The sequence below is a fragment of the Chiloscyllium plagiosum genome, chromosome 36 (genome assembly GCF_004010195.1).
Source record: "Chiloscyllium plagiosum isolate BGI_BamShark_2017 chromosome 36, ASM401019v2, whole genome shotgun sequence".
In the NCBI taxonomy this organism is placed as follows: Eukaryota; Metazoa; Chordata; class Chondrichthyes; order Orectolobiformes; family Hemiscylliidae; genus Chiloscyllium; species Chiloscyllium plagiosum.
In genome coordinates, this window is record NC_057745.1 from 21,169,463 (window position 1) to 21,185,848 (window position 16,386).

Genomic DNA, 16,386 nt, shown 5'->3' on the forward strand with positions numbered 1-16,386 from the left:
TGCAGTATTCCAAGCCTACTCTTGTAGCCACTGTGCTTATGTGGTGAGACCAGCTGAGTTTCTGGTCAATGGCAACCCCCAGAATATTTATAGTGGGGGATTTGATTATGGTAATGCCATTAAAGATCATGTTATGCTTAGATTCTCTCTTGTTGGAAATGGTCACGGTCTAGTACTTGTGCGGCACAGATGAAACTGCACATTGTGGCATAAAGTAGCTAATGTAGGGATAAGAGAGAAAAGAAAAGAGCAAGAAACAGAAATGTAAGGAGACTAAAATTACATAAATCTAAGTAAGGTTAACCTGAAAATTAGTGCCAAACCATTTAGGAATTAAAATCCAGAAGATCTTTTCCCATAAAATATTGAGAATCTGGAGCACTCACCCAAAAGGTTGGAATCAATTAAAATTCTTAAGACTGATGACATTTTTCTGTTGGGAATGGGTAATAAAAGGTAACGATCAAACAAAAGCAGATAAAATGAAGTTCAAGTACAGACCAGCCATGATCTATTAGAATCATAGAATATGCTCATGGGGCTAAAATTGTTATTCCATTTAAGCACTTCAGTAGAGGCCAAAACGTCACTGTAGTACTTTACAAGTAGGCATCAATAAATAATCACATACCTAAGTTGTACCAGACATCCATCTCACCGCTCAGTGTTCGTACTTCAATAATTGTTTGTCCAAGGAAATCATCTGATTCTTTCTTGAAATGCTGCTTAACCCGAGATTTAATATCATCATCTTCATCCCAAACTCTAACTTTTATTCTATCGGTGGAATTATGACACTCACTGTCCATAAATAAAACAATAAAGATTAAAAGCATACTATGGCATTGATCGCCACATTAGCGAATCTCATTCTTATTTCAGGTAATAAAGAGATATTTATAAATGAAGTATCTTCTTTTTAACAAAAATAAGAAGTGGTTTGTTGGACTATAAATAAAACTTTCCTAAGAGCTATTAAGCTATGTTAGCCATCTCAAAAATAATATTTATTTATGTTTAGCTACGCATTGTGGCTTAGAAAACATATTTCTTCTATCATTGCAAATTTTCTTGAACAATTATCCAACATAAAACCAAATGAGACATCAGAGAAACCACTGCCAATGGTAGAGATTGAGCTTTGGAGTTAGTTAGATTCTGTTGCTGTGTGTGACCAGAATAAATTTCGGTCTGCAGTATTCTTCTACAACATGAGCCATTAAGATGATGAAAATATAGGTAATGTTTACAGTAATTAAGCATAAATAAGGCAAATTTCAGTCAAAACAAAGTAAATATAAAAACTCATTATTTCATATTTTCTCACCATGATTTAAATATTACAGGAGTTAATTTACTTTGAGGAAAAAAACTAAGAAACTAATTTGGTGCAGCTGACTGAAACCATGAAATTAATGGTTAATTTGCAGTTTCTGTAACTTGAGACTCAACACTTCAATAAGTATATTCAACAAGACACAAGTTAAAAAAAAATTCAAACTAGAAACAGCTATTGCCCATCTGCAGCCAATTAATGGCATTTTAACTAAAGTTTACTCAATTCAATAAGTATCTCAGAGGGTTACTGCAATTACTTATAGTGCACGATAATACCCTTAGCCTTCACTTTTAATTTAATGTAACAGTGTTTCAGTCACTTGCAGAATTCTCTGTGTAGTACTGTCATTTCAAACAGTCATTCACATACAAAATGGAGATGTTTTCACTACAGATGTAACAATCTCAGTTAGTACAGAATGCAGTCTTCACCAATTTGGCTAGTGAATATTCTGAGGCTCATTGAGCTCGGCATTCTCTTATATATAGAGTTTAAATCATTATTCATCTATGCCAACTGAAAGTATGGCGGAATATTGCATGAAGTAGCACTGAACATTTAATAGGTTCAGATTTTCTTTGTAAATATGGTTTCTCTTGTCGGTCTCAAGTGATTCAGTTTCTGTAATGCACACTTGTCATCAGTAGAGTACGCAAAACAACAACTGCAATCATATGATAACAGAAAATGGAGCAGCAGGAATAAATAAAAAGTAGTGACAAGCTATTTAATGAACTTTGTAAATTAGGGGGAAGAAACAGAAGATAAGGAATGACTTGCTGAGATTTCGCTTGCAAACATTTGCATACAATAAATCTCCACAGGATTACTAGATTCTCTCTAAGCTGGAAGATACGGCTCTGAATAACCAGAATGGTTCACTGCACTTGCCTACTCGAGCACCATTAAAGATGGCATTAACATTAAGACTGATGAATTCCGGAGTAAGTGACCCTTTAGCAGTATGGAAAGTGATAAATACTGCTGAACAATCTATTTGGTCCTGAAAATTAATTCTACAAATGTGGGAACTCATTCCTTCAGAGGTTTTTAAAGAACAAAATAATAAAGTAATATTTTCTGCAATTGTCTCTGCTATAGTCTCATTTGCCTTTTTCAATCTTTATTTCTGCACAGAATTTAAACCTTATTCATTTCTTTTGGCTTACACTCTGCGACATGGATACTAATAGTGGAGTGGAACTTCCAATTACAAACTGTGATGAGGTTGCTCCTTTAACATGGTTATGTTGTACTTTGTTTTTTTTCAAGAGGGGTTGTCAAAGGCAGAGGTTCAGATTTGTCTGGGTTTAGGCCACTTTGCTAATGGCTACCAGATACTGCCCAAGGTAACTAACAGGGTAAAGGCTTTTAGGTTTTTTTTTATTTGAAACACTTGTACAATGAAAGGAGGGTGGCCAGTTCTCCCAGTTTAGGCATTTTTCTCGTTTGAGTTAGTTTTAGTAGTTAGAAACTGCTGGAGACAGAGAAGTAGCTACATTGGAAGGAGGGTGCATGCGGCAGCAAATGATCCCCAGCTGATTCTCTCTAATATCTCTCCCATAAGAAACTGGATTTGAATTTACCTTTTTGTCAAGGGGTGTTTATGGGGACGTTGCACGAAATTGGAACAGCATCATTAAGTTGCGATAGAGTTGGTTGGGTTATCAAATCACTGTTATTTAAAATTTTGTTTTCTTTGGTTTGTGTTTCATTCAGTGGTGTGTAAATAAATTCTGTTTTACTTGAAGCCAAGTGGTTTGACCAGCTGCATCACTCCTGGGATATTCACCTTCCATCTGCCTAAAATAACTAGAGAAATTAACATCTGGACTATCTTCTCAAAATGTTTTGAGGTCCAGAACAGAACCCACACTTTAATATGATAGCGTTGTGTCAGTCCTAATCTCAGGCCTGAAGTCCAATCGAACCTGGAGCACTCTGGAGGAGGAGACAGAAGCAGCTGGCAGGGGGAGATGCTGGTGGGATGGAGTCTAAATGACCACAGAGGGCATTGGATGGGACATGGGAAGCATCCCTGTGTTAAGTCGGTTACCTAGATAGTAATATGGAAAACAAGACTTGGGATAAAGGATGGACATTGAAAGCTGCTGAGTGGCTAAATTGTTCATTAAAACGTTTTAACTGTTAAGCAGCCTTCTGACCGAGGGACTTTGACCACACCTCCCACCTCCTCTTCAGGTGCCCAATCCCCGCAAAGGATGAGTTCTGTCCTTCATGACCCATTGCTGTTGTTTTTCACATTTTGGATAGTGCAAACTTGAGGCTCTTCCACAGAGTAGACAGTGAATAATGCACCAATTGACATTTTCAAGGCTGTATTCTGGGTGAAAGGCTTGAAAGAATGTAAATATCATTGAGTCACAGATCAGCCCATTATCTAATTGATGGAATGGAACAGGCTGGGGTAGTTGAATGGTCTACTCCAGCGCTCATGTTCCTACAAATTAAATCCCAGTTTACAACGTGAGTTTTAATTCTCTTCAATCTCCTTTCAATTTTAATCTCGCGTGGCAAATCACTAAAGCTTTCTTGAATTAATGTAACAGCTACAGCAGCTGTAAGAGATGACCATATATGTGGAGAACTTTGACATTAGAGGCTGCAAATTGGTCTTGGCAAAGTTACTGTACGAACTGCCAACAAATCAGGATTAAATTCTGCACTGCGCCTTCTCAATGGAGGCACTAATCTGTGCATTTTAAAATCAGGTAATATCTCAGTTAAAAGAAAAGAAAGGAATTTGATATCAGTGTGTTAGGCAGGAGATGGAAAACATTCCAAAAATCAGTACAAGTATTTTTTAATAGCCAACCACAAGCTGTAAATATTGAACTGCAATGTTCAGGAGCAATATAATTAATGCATGCAGAAAATATTTGTTTCAAATTTCTAATTTTAAATACTTCTGAATCACAATTTCAATCAAGTACTTTTGTGAGAGTAGCATTTTAAACGGAAGCAGACTATGCATCTGTTCAGATCAAACCCTGGCAGATCAGTGAACTACCTTCTTAAACTGTTATCTTCTGGATATTATATCTTCACGTGGTAGTGAAGGTAGTGTTGTTGGCCATATTTCTTAGTTTGTTTGCCTCTAGCCAATATATATTTTTTTACAAACGGCAGATTTCAACAAATCTTGGGACAAAGGCATTGCCAAAGGAAAACTGATTCCTTTCCCTCAATAAGATAGAAACTCTTGCGAAAACGTATTTATTTTTCTTCAGCATTGTAGTTTGAGAGCTTTACTCAGGAAGTGGAAAGCCTGAACGAAGAGCTGTGTAATTGCAGGAATGGTTATACGGCAGTGTCTAAGCCTGGGCTTTAATGAGTATGTTCTTGTGTAGTGTTGGAGTTTCCGTAGGTTCAATATAAAATGTCATGATGACTCAAAAAAAAGTGAAGTTACATAAAGTCCTTTCCCCAAATAATAATTTCTCAGAAGTAGCCAGAGCAGTTTTGTAAGGAAGGGGGGGAGAGAGGGAGAGAGAGAGAGAGAGAGAGAGAGAGAGAGAGAGACACACAGTATCAGAGTTGTCTAAAACATGTGGTAAAACCAGGTTTGGAGAAACGCCAACAATTAAATGTAACACTAGATTGGAATACAATGAGTGTTGCAGATCACAATCTTGGAATAATATCCTGAAATCCAATTCCTAACTGAATACCAAAGTTCAAACCACACTATTTTTTTAAAAATCAATATGTTAAAGGAACTTGTCCATTGCTACACCATCATTTACTCTTACAACTAAAGTACGGGCTTTTCTGTGTGTTGGAAAAATGGTAATTAAGCTTTGAAGCTACTCTTCTAGGTCAATCTAATTCACTGTATTGATGATGAGCGTGGGTGTGGGGAAGTTTGTTAAGAAGCACATCAAAACCTTTGCATAAAAATACTATCATTATAAGGGGAAGAAAAGTGACATTTCTCAGAATGATTAAAATATGCATTTTGTAATTGGCTCCATTTTGTGTTCAGCTATAGGTGTGAAGGCATGGGTATATTTTGAGCACATCCAACAGTGAACAGTTAATAGATTATAATTAGTTCTAAATATGTGGCTCAGTCAGTTCAGAATGGAAGGAGTACTGCTGGTTTTGTTTTTGTTCTGTAGCTTTCACATCAGGGAGGAATATCTAGCATTCCAGCTAATTAAAGCCAAGAATCAGCCTTTAACCACAGAGGAGGCTTATGTGGCTCATCAGACACCAGCTGGACATCCCACAGTTAACCATTCATGCAAAAACGCCCAGCAAATGCCAGCCTTATGCTGTGCACATTTTAACGTTCAAATTGTGTTCACCAAGAATTTTAAATCTTAAATTGACTTTGACCTGTGCATGATTAGAACAAAAGTTATACTCCTGTACTTACAAGTGAAACTTTTCATCCCAGATTGGGTTGAGATTGCCAAAAATAGTTTTTGTTCTCCTCTTGGTTTTCCCCACTTGCACTGTGACATATGGGTCACTTGATCCTGTCTTGTCCTTTGCTTGTAAACCCTGAGCACAAAGCACTGTATGTACAAAGGAAAACATCAAACAAATAACTGCAGTTCAACATGTTAACCATCTACACATGCCTAATATTTTTTATTGATCAATAATTCTTGCAAAAAGTGTGTGTGGTTGTTAGGAGAAGGCCACTGGTCTAGCACTCCCAATGGGGAACCCTCAACTCAAAGGGAACGTCGATCTGAAATAGGAATACAACACTGTTCCACCAGTTCTCTGAACTGTGCCTTCTGAATTCCAAAAAGCCATGTTTGCTGACTGTTACCTATTTCACCACATGTCAAAGCCATTGAAGTTGCTCCTGATAGATGTTATCTGGGGATACACAAGGATGGGCTTTACCAAACCTTTGGAGTGGAAAGGCTGGTAAAGTGGGAGGAAGAGTCAGGAGGAGGCCAGAGTTAGCAGGTCAGGCCTACCCTTTTTGGAATTCTGAACAATGAGAGGTGACCTTACTGAAACCTACGAGACTCTTCGAGCGCTTGACAAGGTAGATGTATAAAGATTGTTTGCCCTTGTACAGCAGTCCGGGACCAGATTAAGGGATCTCCAATTAAGACCGAGGTGAGGGCAGAGACTCTGTGGAGTTGTTACCGCAGAGGGCTGTTGAGGCTGGGTAGTTAAGTATATTCAAAGCTGAGATGGACAGCTTGTTAATTGATTAGGGAATCAAAGGTGATAGAGAAAAGGCAGAAAAGCGAACTACACATGATTAGATGAGCTATGATCTCATTGACTGGTGGACTTGATGGGCTGAATGGCCCACTTACGTTCCAATCCTACTGTCTTCCAACCACTATGCATCACACCAGTAGTACGACCAACAGCTGTATATTCAGAGTGCACTTAGCTTCCTCCGCTTTGGTAGCAATGGGAATCCCCATCACTTCCCAACCTCACTCCCTAACAAAGGAGTCACTCTAATCACCAGGGTCTATTTTCCTGTCCCCAGCACAGAAACAGAGAGATCTCATCGCCTCCTCAGGGCTGACTCAGTATAACAGTGTCCTCTCTTCTGTCCTTCCGCCTCAGCAATTACCACATCCTCCAGTGGTGGCGCTGCTGAGGCTACACTGCATTAGTCCTCGGAGCTAACAACTCTGGGATGATACCCTCCTGCCCCCAGTGGGTGCCAGTGGTAACCTCTTAGTTGGGCACTGCTGGTGAAATGCCACCTAGGAACCCACAGTCTCCCAGCGAGGGGTTGTGTCCTGTTTTCGGCCTCGTCAGAGACGCTTCTTCCCTGGTGGAAGGCGGGGGGAGCAATCTGCTGTCCTTACTAACTCTGACTGCCGAATGATAACCTGACCCTTGCCTCTCCTCTGGAGTGGGCACAGCAATGCCACAAGCCTCAGGGTCACTTAGAGGAGTGTGAGGAAATAAGTGTTGGCTTTGCCAGTGACCCTCCCACCTTCCATCAAACCTCTTGCTCTTTTTCTTTCCTATCCCCACAGTCAGTCTCCCTCCCATTTTTCCAAATGGTGAAATCCTTCCATAACCTACCTTTTTGGAACAGAATTTCTTTTAAGAAAAATAAAAGTTTTTCTGTAAAGTTCATTGTGAAGTCACAAGGTTGGAGAGCACTGAGAAAGGCCATCAAGTCTGTGCCGGTCAAAAGCAAGCAGCCCCATTTTCCAGCACTTGGCCTACAGTCTTGTATACCTGAAGGGTGCTATACAAATGCATGTCACTTCTTCCTTGATTTAACTTGACAATCTCTCCGTCCAACTGGCCTCTAATGCTACAGGACACTGGAAGCCTGCATTTCTGATGGTCGCCCTCAATCCCCTCTGAATGCACATGTTTCTACTGCCAATGATCTTTCTATCCATTTGAGGGAACTATGACTGGGGTCACTTTCTTTGCCCTTTGGAACCTGGGTTTTTTCTCCCAGATCCGGTTGCAGCGTCTGTGATTCCAACATTATCTCCCCTTGGAAAGAGAGAATTTAAAATTTTCTAGCACCTATCACAACCTCAGCACCTGGAGGTGCCTTCAGGTGAATGAGGCGTTTAGAATGGTCATTGTGAAGGTGGTGGCAGCCAATTTATCCAGTTGATGATGAACTTTATTTGTCGTTAAATTGGGTAAGGGACCAATAATGGCTCTGGAGCACCAGGGAGAACCACCTCTGCTCTTCCGATACTGGCTGTACATTTTGTAAATGCACTAGAACAGCATGGATGGGGCCTTGCCTTAAGGTCTCTTGGTTACAGGACAGTGCAGAGTTGCGCCCTGGTTTGGTCCCACAGTCTTGGGGTTGCCCAAAACTCTGTCCAAACTTGCAGAGAGTCCGCACAATCACTGACCTCCACTGGCTGCCATTTTGCCATTATCTCATAGGAACATTGGAATTGGGAGCAGGAGTAGGTAGTTCAGTTCCTTGAGCCCATTCTGCCATTTAACATGATCATGACTGATCTTTATCCTGGTCTCAACTCCACTCTCCCGCCTCCTTCCCATAGCCTTTTATCCGATTTCTCAACAGAAACACGTCTCATTCTTTCTTGAATCCGTTCATTGATTCTGCTTCCACTGCTCTCTGGGGCTGTGAGCTCCACAATCTCAGTGTCAAGGTTCCTGTCCTTGCTTTCAAACATCACTCAGATGCCTCCCTATCAATGTGACCCCGAGCCCAATGGCGTTTTTTTTTTTACACAGAGTGGTTCCTGTGTGGAAGGAATTGCCAGAAGAAGTGGTGGATGCAAGTATAGTTACAACATTTAAAAGATATTTGGACAAGTACATGAATAGGAAAGGTTTAGAGGGATATGGGCCAAAAGCAAGCAGTGGGACTAGTTTAATTTGGCAACTTGGTTGGTATGATGGACCAAAGGGTCTGTTTAACTTCATGATTCTAGTTGTACTCCTACTAATTCATTGTAATTTACTGCTCCATTAAAACAATCTATCCAACTGCACAAATTAAGTAATTTAAGCAAAATAACACCGACTTTGACTTTTCAAAATGAAACACCTTTGAATTTAGGGAAATAAATGAAATGAGGAAGTGTACATAAAGCAACTTTTCCCATTGATAACAAGTTTGTTAAAGTTCTCTTTTTAACCTTACGCGTGTATGAGTTCATTCACCTAGTTGTGGTTGTTAATCCAAATGAAATTGTAAAATCTGTAGCAACAGCAGCTGTTTCCTCAGGCTAGAACTATTTTAGCACAAATGCTAAAACATAACTTAAAAAAAAATGTTTTTTGCTAACTTGAACGGTCAAAGGAAAACTTCAATTGATTCTTTTTAAAAAATTAACATCTCAAAATAGTTCTACATTTAAACCTAAAAACAGGTTTTCTCAACATTTTTTTTCTTTTTGCTTCTCTTCTGAAAGTAGTAATGCTCTACTTGTAAAAACATCCCTTTTTAACTTTACACGTTGTGACATTCCTCTGTGGAAGGTGGGATTTGAACCCGGATATTCTGGCTCAGAGATAGGACGCTAGCACTGCACCACCAGAATACTACATATGATTACTGTTTGTCCTTCAGCACTTCAATTAGAACGTCATTATATGTGTGAGCAGGCAATTTTATCATAGCTGAGGCCATCCTGCCCTTTCCTCCTGACTGAACACAGTTTAATTAGAAGGCACTGCTTAACTCAAAGCAGCTGGATTCCTGGCCAATTTTCTCCTCCTTTAGCCAAAGTTGCTGCAGTGCCCATCCCAACACCCCACAGAGATGAACTGGGCTTAATCAGCCACTCAGCTAAAATTGTGTTCCATGGGCTGAATTTATTCTCTGTAAAACCACCATATCAGTAGCAACACAGCAATGTCGAAAATATGAACAGGAGTAGGCCATTTGGCCCTTCAAATTGCTCCAACATTCAATAAGATCATGGCTGATCACTCTCTCCAGTACCCTGTCACCCCACAGCCTTTCATCCTTTCAGAACTAACAATTTCTTGAAAACATTCAACATTTTGATTTCAACCGCTTTCTGTTGCAGAGAATTCCACAGGCTACCCACTCTGGGTGAAGACATTTCTCCTCAACTCAGTTTTGTTTTATTGCCATTGGGATAATTTACTTGCAGGAGAAAGCGAGACTAGGGTCCTGATATTTACTGAGCCATCCATTTGGAGGGTGTACAGGTTAATGAGTATCTTGCTGATTTTAACTGTAGGACGATCTTTAAATGTTTTTCCCAAGTGCCTGTCTGATAATCATCCTGTTTGACCTGCTTGCTATCTACTTTGTTCAAATGCCCTACTTTCCAGGTTGAACTTTACCCCTCAGTCAAGATTGATTTCTGTTCTGACAGAAGAAGAGTGATTAGCTGTAGGTATATGAGCAAGCTTCTGAAATTTCACTTGCTGGAAAGTGACATCCTACTTGTCAAACTGAACACGAGCACACCTTGTAAGCACACACAGTGGACTATAGACTCTGTTTTAGTGAGGACAATCTCAGTGAGAGCAGCACGGTGGCTCAGCGGTAAGCACTGCAGCCCCACAATGCCAGCGACCTGGGTTCAATTCCAGCCTCAGGTGACTGCCAGCATTGAGTTTGCACACCCTCCCAGTGTCTGTTCGGGTTTCCTCCGGGTACTCCACTTTCCTCCCACAGTCGCAAAGATATGCAGGTTAGGTGGATTGGCCATGGGAAATACAGGGATAGTGCAGAGGTTTGGTCTGGGTGGGATGTTCTTCGGAGGCCTGCTTCCACACTGTAGGGATTCTAATCTGGGATGTGTATGTTGGGACCTGATGGTAGCTCAGAAGGCAGGGCAAGTAATTACCCTTCCATGAATTCCATGTCTTTTTAGAACAAAGAATAAAGAAGATTTACAGCCCAGGAACAGGCCCTTCGGCCCTCTGAGCCTGAGCCGATCTAAATCCACTGTCTAAACCTATCGTCCAATTCCTAAGCATCTGTATCCCTCTGCTCCTTGTAGGTCTGAAGAGATTTCAATTTCCCTTTTGCTTTCTCTTTCCTAGACTCTGAGACTAAATCCTTAGTTGAATTAGCAAAAGATTGAAAATTATAAGCATTGGGATTGTTTACTCTGCAATACTGAGGATGTACCTACACTCCGCAGACTGCAGTGGCTCAAGAAAGCACATCAGCACCAGCTTCTCAAGGACAAAGAGAGATGACCTATAAATGCTGACCTATCCAATGCCACCCACATCCCACGTGAGAATGTAAACAGGCACATAGCATGGTCTTGTGAGGGAAGATCTTACAGAGGCTTACAAAATAATGAGGGGTGTAGATCAGGTAGCAGGTATCTTTTCCTGAAGGTGGGGGAATTTCAAGTCTGGGGGGGGCATATTTTTAAGGTGAGATGAGGAAGATCTAAAAAAGACATGGGGCAATTTTTTTGGTTACACAGAGTGTTTCATTTGTGGAATGAACTTCCAGAAGAAGTGGTGGGTGCAAGTATAGCTACAACATTTAAAACACATCTGGATAAGTACATGAGTAAGAAATATTTGGACTACAACGTGGGAAAGCGCGAGGTCATGCACTTTGGTAGGAAGAATAGAGGCATGGACTATTTTCTAAATGGAGAGAAAATTCAGAAGACTGAAGTGCAAAGAGACTTGGGAGCTCCAGTCCTGGATTCTCTCAAGGTCAACTCGCAGGTTGAGTCAGTAGTTAGGAAAGCAAATACAGCAATTGCATTTATTTTGAGAGGACTCGAATATAAAAGCAGGGATGTACTTCTGAGCATCTATCAGGCTCTGGTCAGACCACATTTGGAGTATTGTGCACAGTTTTGGGCCCCATATCTCAGGAAAGATATACTTGCCCTGGAGCATGTTCAGAGGAGGTTCACAAGAATAGTCCCAGGAAAGAAAAGCTTAACAATAATTGGAATGTTTGAGGACTCGGTTTATACTCAATGGAGTTTAGAAAGACTGGGGGGGGGGGGGGGGGGGAATCTAATTGAAGCACACAGAATATTGAACGGCTTGGACAGAGTAGATATTGGGGAGATGTTTCCATTAGTAGAAGAGACTAGGACCTGAGGGCACAGCCTTAGGGAAGACATTTTAGAATGGAGATAAGGAGGAGCTTCTCCAGCCAGAGAATGATGAATCTATGGAACTCATTGCCACAGAAGGCTGTGGAGGCCAGGTCATTGAGTATATTTAAAACTCAGATAGATAGATTCTTGAGTATCAAGAGGATCAAGGGTTACAGAGACTAAGTGGGAGAATGGCGTTGAGAAACTTATCAGCCATGATTGAGCAGACTTGATGGGCTGAATGGCCTAATTTCTGCTCCTATGTCTTATGGTCTTGTGATATGGGCCCAGTGCAAGCAGGTGGGACTAGTTTAGGGATTATGGTCAGCATAGACTGGTTGGACCGAAAGGTATGTTGTATGACTATCTGCTGGAGATCCCTTCAGGGAGACTGAAATTAAAGAGGACGAAACTGATTAGTTTCTCAGCATTTGGTTACATAATGTACACCAACTTCAAAATCAAACACACCAACTCCCGATCATGCTTTAGTTACTGCTGTTGGGTTCATATGAAGCTTCATGACAGTGGACCATCGTTTGGTAGAAATGTTTACGTCAATCTTCTGAAAAAATCTAATGTGATTTGGGGATTATCTAGTTTCCTGGGCATCTCAAGCAAGCATTCTGGATGCCATTCAGATTAACTGAAATGCAACTATCTTCAGTTTTGTTCTGAGGAAGTCATTAAATGAAATCAACATCAGAGCATTTGAGGCAATTTACTCAATCATATATTTCTATAATTCAATCAGTTAAATGGTATATCATTCTTAAAACAAGATTAGCTCTCTAAATCTCTACAAGTGAGATTTCCCAGAAGATCAGGAGCTTCTTAGAATACATCTCTGCATGTTGAAAATTGTTTTCGATGTACAAAGAGCTAAATTGTTTTTATAAACAATTAAATCAATATGGTGCTCAAGGATTTAGACAAGAAGCAATTCCTACTAAATATATTATAGGATAGTCTTGTGAAGAATTGCTGGAGATGTTGTCACAGCATGAGCAAGCAGGGCAGAGGAATTCAGTCAGGGATGCACATTCCCAATTCTGTATTTATTTTGCGCAGTGCCAAGCGACTGTGAAAAAACCTGATTTCAATACTGACATTGAATATATTTAATAATCATAACGGACATAATGATCGTAACTAATGCACTGTAACTTCCCGCCAATTTAAAAAGGGGTTAAACTGTGCAGATTTCTTGTCAACTTGGCGAGGGAAAAACGAAGGTTTCACGTGACGCATTTTTAAAGGGCAAGACCGCATTGGTGTTGATTTCTTAAAAATCTTTGCATCATTTAAAGTATGAGTTTCTTCTGTTTGCCCAATACTGTATTGTACCTGGAGAGAGAGAGGGAGAGGGACAGGGAGGGAGGGTTAGTGTGCAGGTGCAAGATAGTGTGCGTGCAAAAGCACGTGTATGCTGTGTGAGAGAGTGTGTGTGTGTGCCAGAGAGAGTGCACATGTGAGAGAGAATGCGTGCATGAGAGAGAATGTGTGTAAGAAACAGAATATGCGTGTGCAAGTGTGTAAGACAGTATGAGCGTGAAAGTGTCTGAGAGTGTGTCAGAGTATGTATGTGACAGAGCGAGTACGTATATATGTGTGCGAGTGAGAGTGAGATGAAGTATGTGATTGAGTGTGTGAGAGTGAGTGAGAGAGAGTGATTATGAATGAATGAGTGAGTCTGAGCGAGAGTGTGGGTGAGAGTAAGAGAGTGTGAGAGAGTATAGGAGAGAATGTGTGAGACAGAATTTGCAAGTGTGTAGATGGGAGTGAAAATGTGTGAGAGACAGAGTGCGCGAGAGAGTGTGAGAGAGACAGTGAGAGTGTATGTGAGCATGCGTGTGTGTGACAGTGTGTGTGTGTGAGTGTGTGTGTGTGTGTGACAGTGTGTGTGTGCGCGCACGCGCATGTGTCTGCGTGTGCTATTTATGGCTTTGCATTTCACTTTTCAATCACCTGCTTTAGATTCATTAAATGACAAGCTGTAACATACACACTTGCAGATACTGACATTACCTAGGACATGGATTGACATTAATAGACTTGATTCTTAAGATAAAATCTTGCTTGTTGAAGCTACTCAGCATCAGAACACAACATGAATAATAGGAACTGTCTATTGGTGAGATTGGAAATCAAACACTTCAAAGGCAAATCAAATTTGAGCCAATACATAATTTGATAAGCAAAAGTGTGAAGCTTCGAGCTCAGCTGAAAATGCACTGAAAAAGTCAAGGAAGCATTCTTTGGTGAGGTATAAATTAGACTAAAGCAGATAGATGTGGATTAAGGATTAGAACAGTTGTTTTATGTTAGGGTAGTTTGAATTAAGCACAATTTCTTCCACTGCCTCTGATGTTTATTACTGAAATCTATTGGGAATACCACATTTCACTATGTTTATAGAATTCCTACAGAAGCAGGCTATTCTGCCCATCAAGCCCACACCAACCCTCCGAAGAGCATCCCACCCAGACCCACTCTCCTAATCTATCCCTGTAAGATTGCATTTAGCATGGCCAGTCCACCTAACCTGCACATCTTTGGACTGTAGGAGGAAACTGGAACACCTAGAGAAAACCCACGCAGATCCCAGGAGAATGTGCAAACTTCACAGACAGTTGCCTGAGGGGGCCCCTGACGCTGTGAGCAACAGTACTAAACATTGAGCCACTGTGTTGCCCTACACCACCAAATCCGTCAATTGCTGTAAGTAGTATCCAGCGAGGATGTTAAATAATATGCTGTGGAATGGAACACTTCTTATTTTTGCAAATTGTGTTAACCAATAAACATTCGCGAGTGGCAGCGTGCCTCCGATGAACCGTTAGAACATCTCTGAGTGACCCAATAGTATATTAGAGCCAAAAGCCGACTCCAGGAAAGTACCTCTTTAATGCACTAACTTTAGTTCCATTTCACGTATGGCTTTTCTGGGAAAGATCCTTTCAAAGTCCTGCAAAAACGGCCTATTCTCACCCATTTATAAAGGGTGCTCACAAGAATACACGTAAAGGGGACACACTGCACAATCACCATCCTAGGATGTGAAGCAAAGCAGCTTTTGAATTTATACCCCATCTTGTCAATAAACTCAAGGAGTTTGGAAGCCACTGGAACAGAAGTAATGCCTGTCAGAAACAACGCTATTAATAATGTAACTGGATGTCCGTGTTTTATTTAACATATAAGCCTGAGAAACGCCCAAACATAAATATATTCTGGTACTCGTGAGATGGTCTCAGTGATGTGACTCATTCTAATAAAAGTGTTCTATCGATAACTGACCTGTTATGTTTATCTTCGCTGACCATTTGGAAGTTCCATCCAATACACTCTGCTTTGCTGCTTTCAAATGTTGTGCATAGTCCTCTTTAGAAACTACAAACTGTTCCCGGATCAGCTCAAAGATCTCTGGCTTGTTTTTCTCTCTGATTTTCATCCTTTCCTTCATGGCTGTGATGATGTTTTGTGTTTTGTCCTCTGCACCATGTTTTGAGCTTTTCTCAGCTGCTCCTGACATTGGAAACAAGAGGTCAGTCAGTCATTCAGAATTTTAACTGAGCTGGGTTTATAAAGTAAAAACTACAAATGATCTGCGTTTATAAAAGAGAAGCTACCCAAACAATTCTGATGGCCTGACTTTGGTGCAGTAAACCATTTCAAATTACTTTCTCTGAAAATGAATTCCCAACAGCTACAACCTCTGGCTGAACAAAACTCCTTACATCACACCGTTCAATTGCATCTCTACAACAAAAAATTCAATATGTTCTGATACTTTTATTTAATTATAAACCTCAAAGACAATCTCACAAGAAAATATCGATAAATGCCTGATGCCTAAAGACTTTGTAACCGAAGGAATCACTGGATTGCTTATTCCTTGACCTTTCCAGCAAAACCGTTCAACTTTTGGTAATTTTTATAAATAGCAAAATTTGAACTGGCAAAGTTGCTAATTCATGGATAGTTGCCCCATCTTTATAAAATTAAGTTGTTAAATATCTCAGTTAAATGGATTAATGTGACTTATGTGAGGTTTATTTGTAGCATTGGTTAAAATCCACAAACATTTCTGCCCCACTTTCTAAACCACTGCTGGTTTGCCTTCAACGTTTGTGTACATTCCTTTAATTTTCTACAGAATATGCCAAACTCTTATTGCGAGAAGGTTAGTGATAAGATATTAACATGATTGGGGGACCCAGGTGAGGGGAGGAGGAGGAATGGGGAGGGCGTGGACAGGAATTATCAAAGAGGTTAATGGGAATGTAAGATGGATTGAGGGAAGAACCTGAGAAAAGCCTCAGAATCATAAACAGAATGGGCTGGTTGCGTCTTAAATGCAAAGTGGGAATGCAGCCTGTGGTCTAAAAGACCTTCAGAGGTCTGGCTTTGGGGATTACTGATGGCCGGAAGAGATTTGGAATGATATTGCTGTAGCAGGACCTCCATACAACAGGTGGCAATAGTGAGGAGAGCATGTTAATTCCTTTC

General features: G+C 40.5%; 1 protein-coding gene across 5 annotated transcripts in view; it reads right to left on the minus strand.

Moving 5' to 3' along the window:
* The window catches only part of LOC122541034 (protein unc-13 homolog C), a 358,819-nt gene that overhangs the window by 220,045 nt on the left and 122,388 nt on the right, over nucleotides 1-16,386 (minus strand). For all 5 annotated transcript variants that reach the window (XM_043677514.1, XM_043677512.1, XM_043677513.1 and 2 more), the window contains 3 exons: nucleotides 15,175-15,402; nucleotides 5,742-5,883; nucleotides 632-801 (listed from right to left, as the gene is read on the minus strand). In XM_043677514.1, the coding sequence (XP_043533449.1) occupies nucleotides 632-801; nucleotides 5,742-5,883; nucleotides 15,175-15,402 (540 nt within the window). The remainder of the gene's footprint in view (nucleotides 1-631; nucleotides 802-5,741; nucleotides 5,884-15,174; nucleotides 15,403-16,386) is intronic.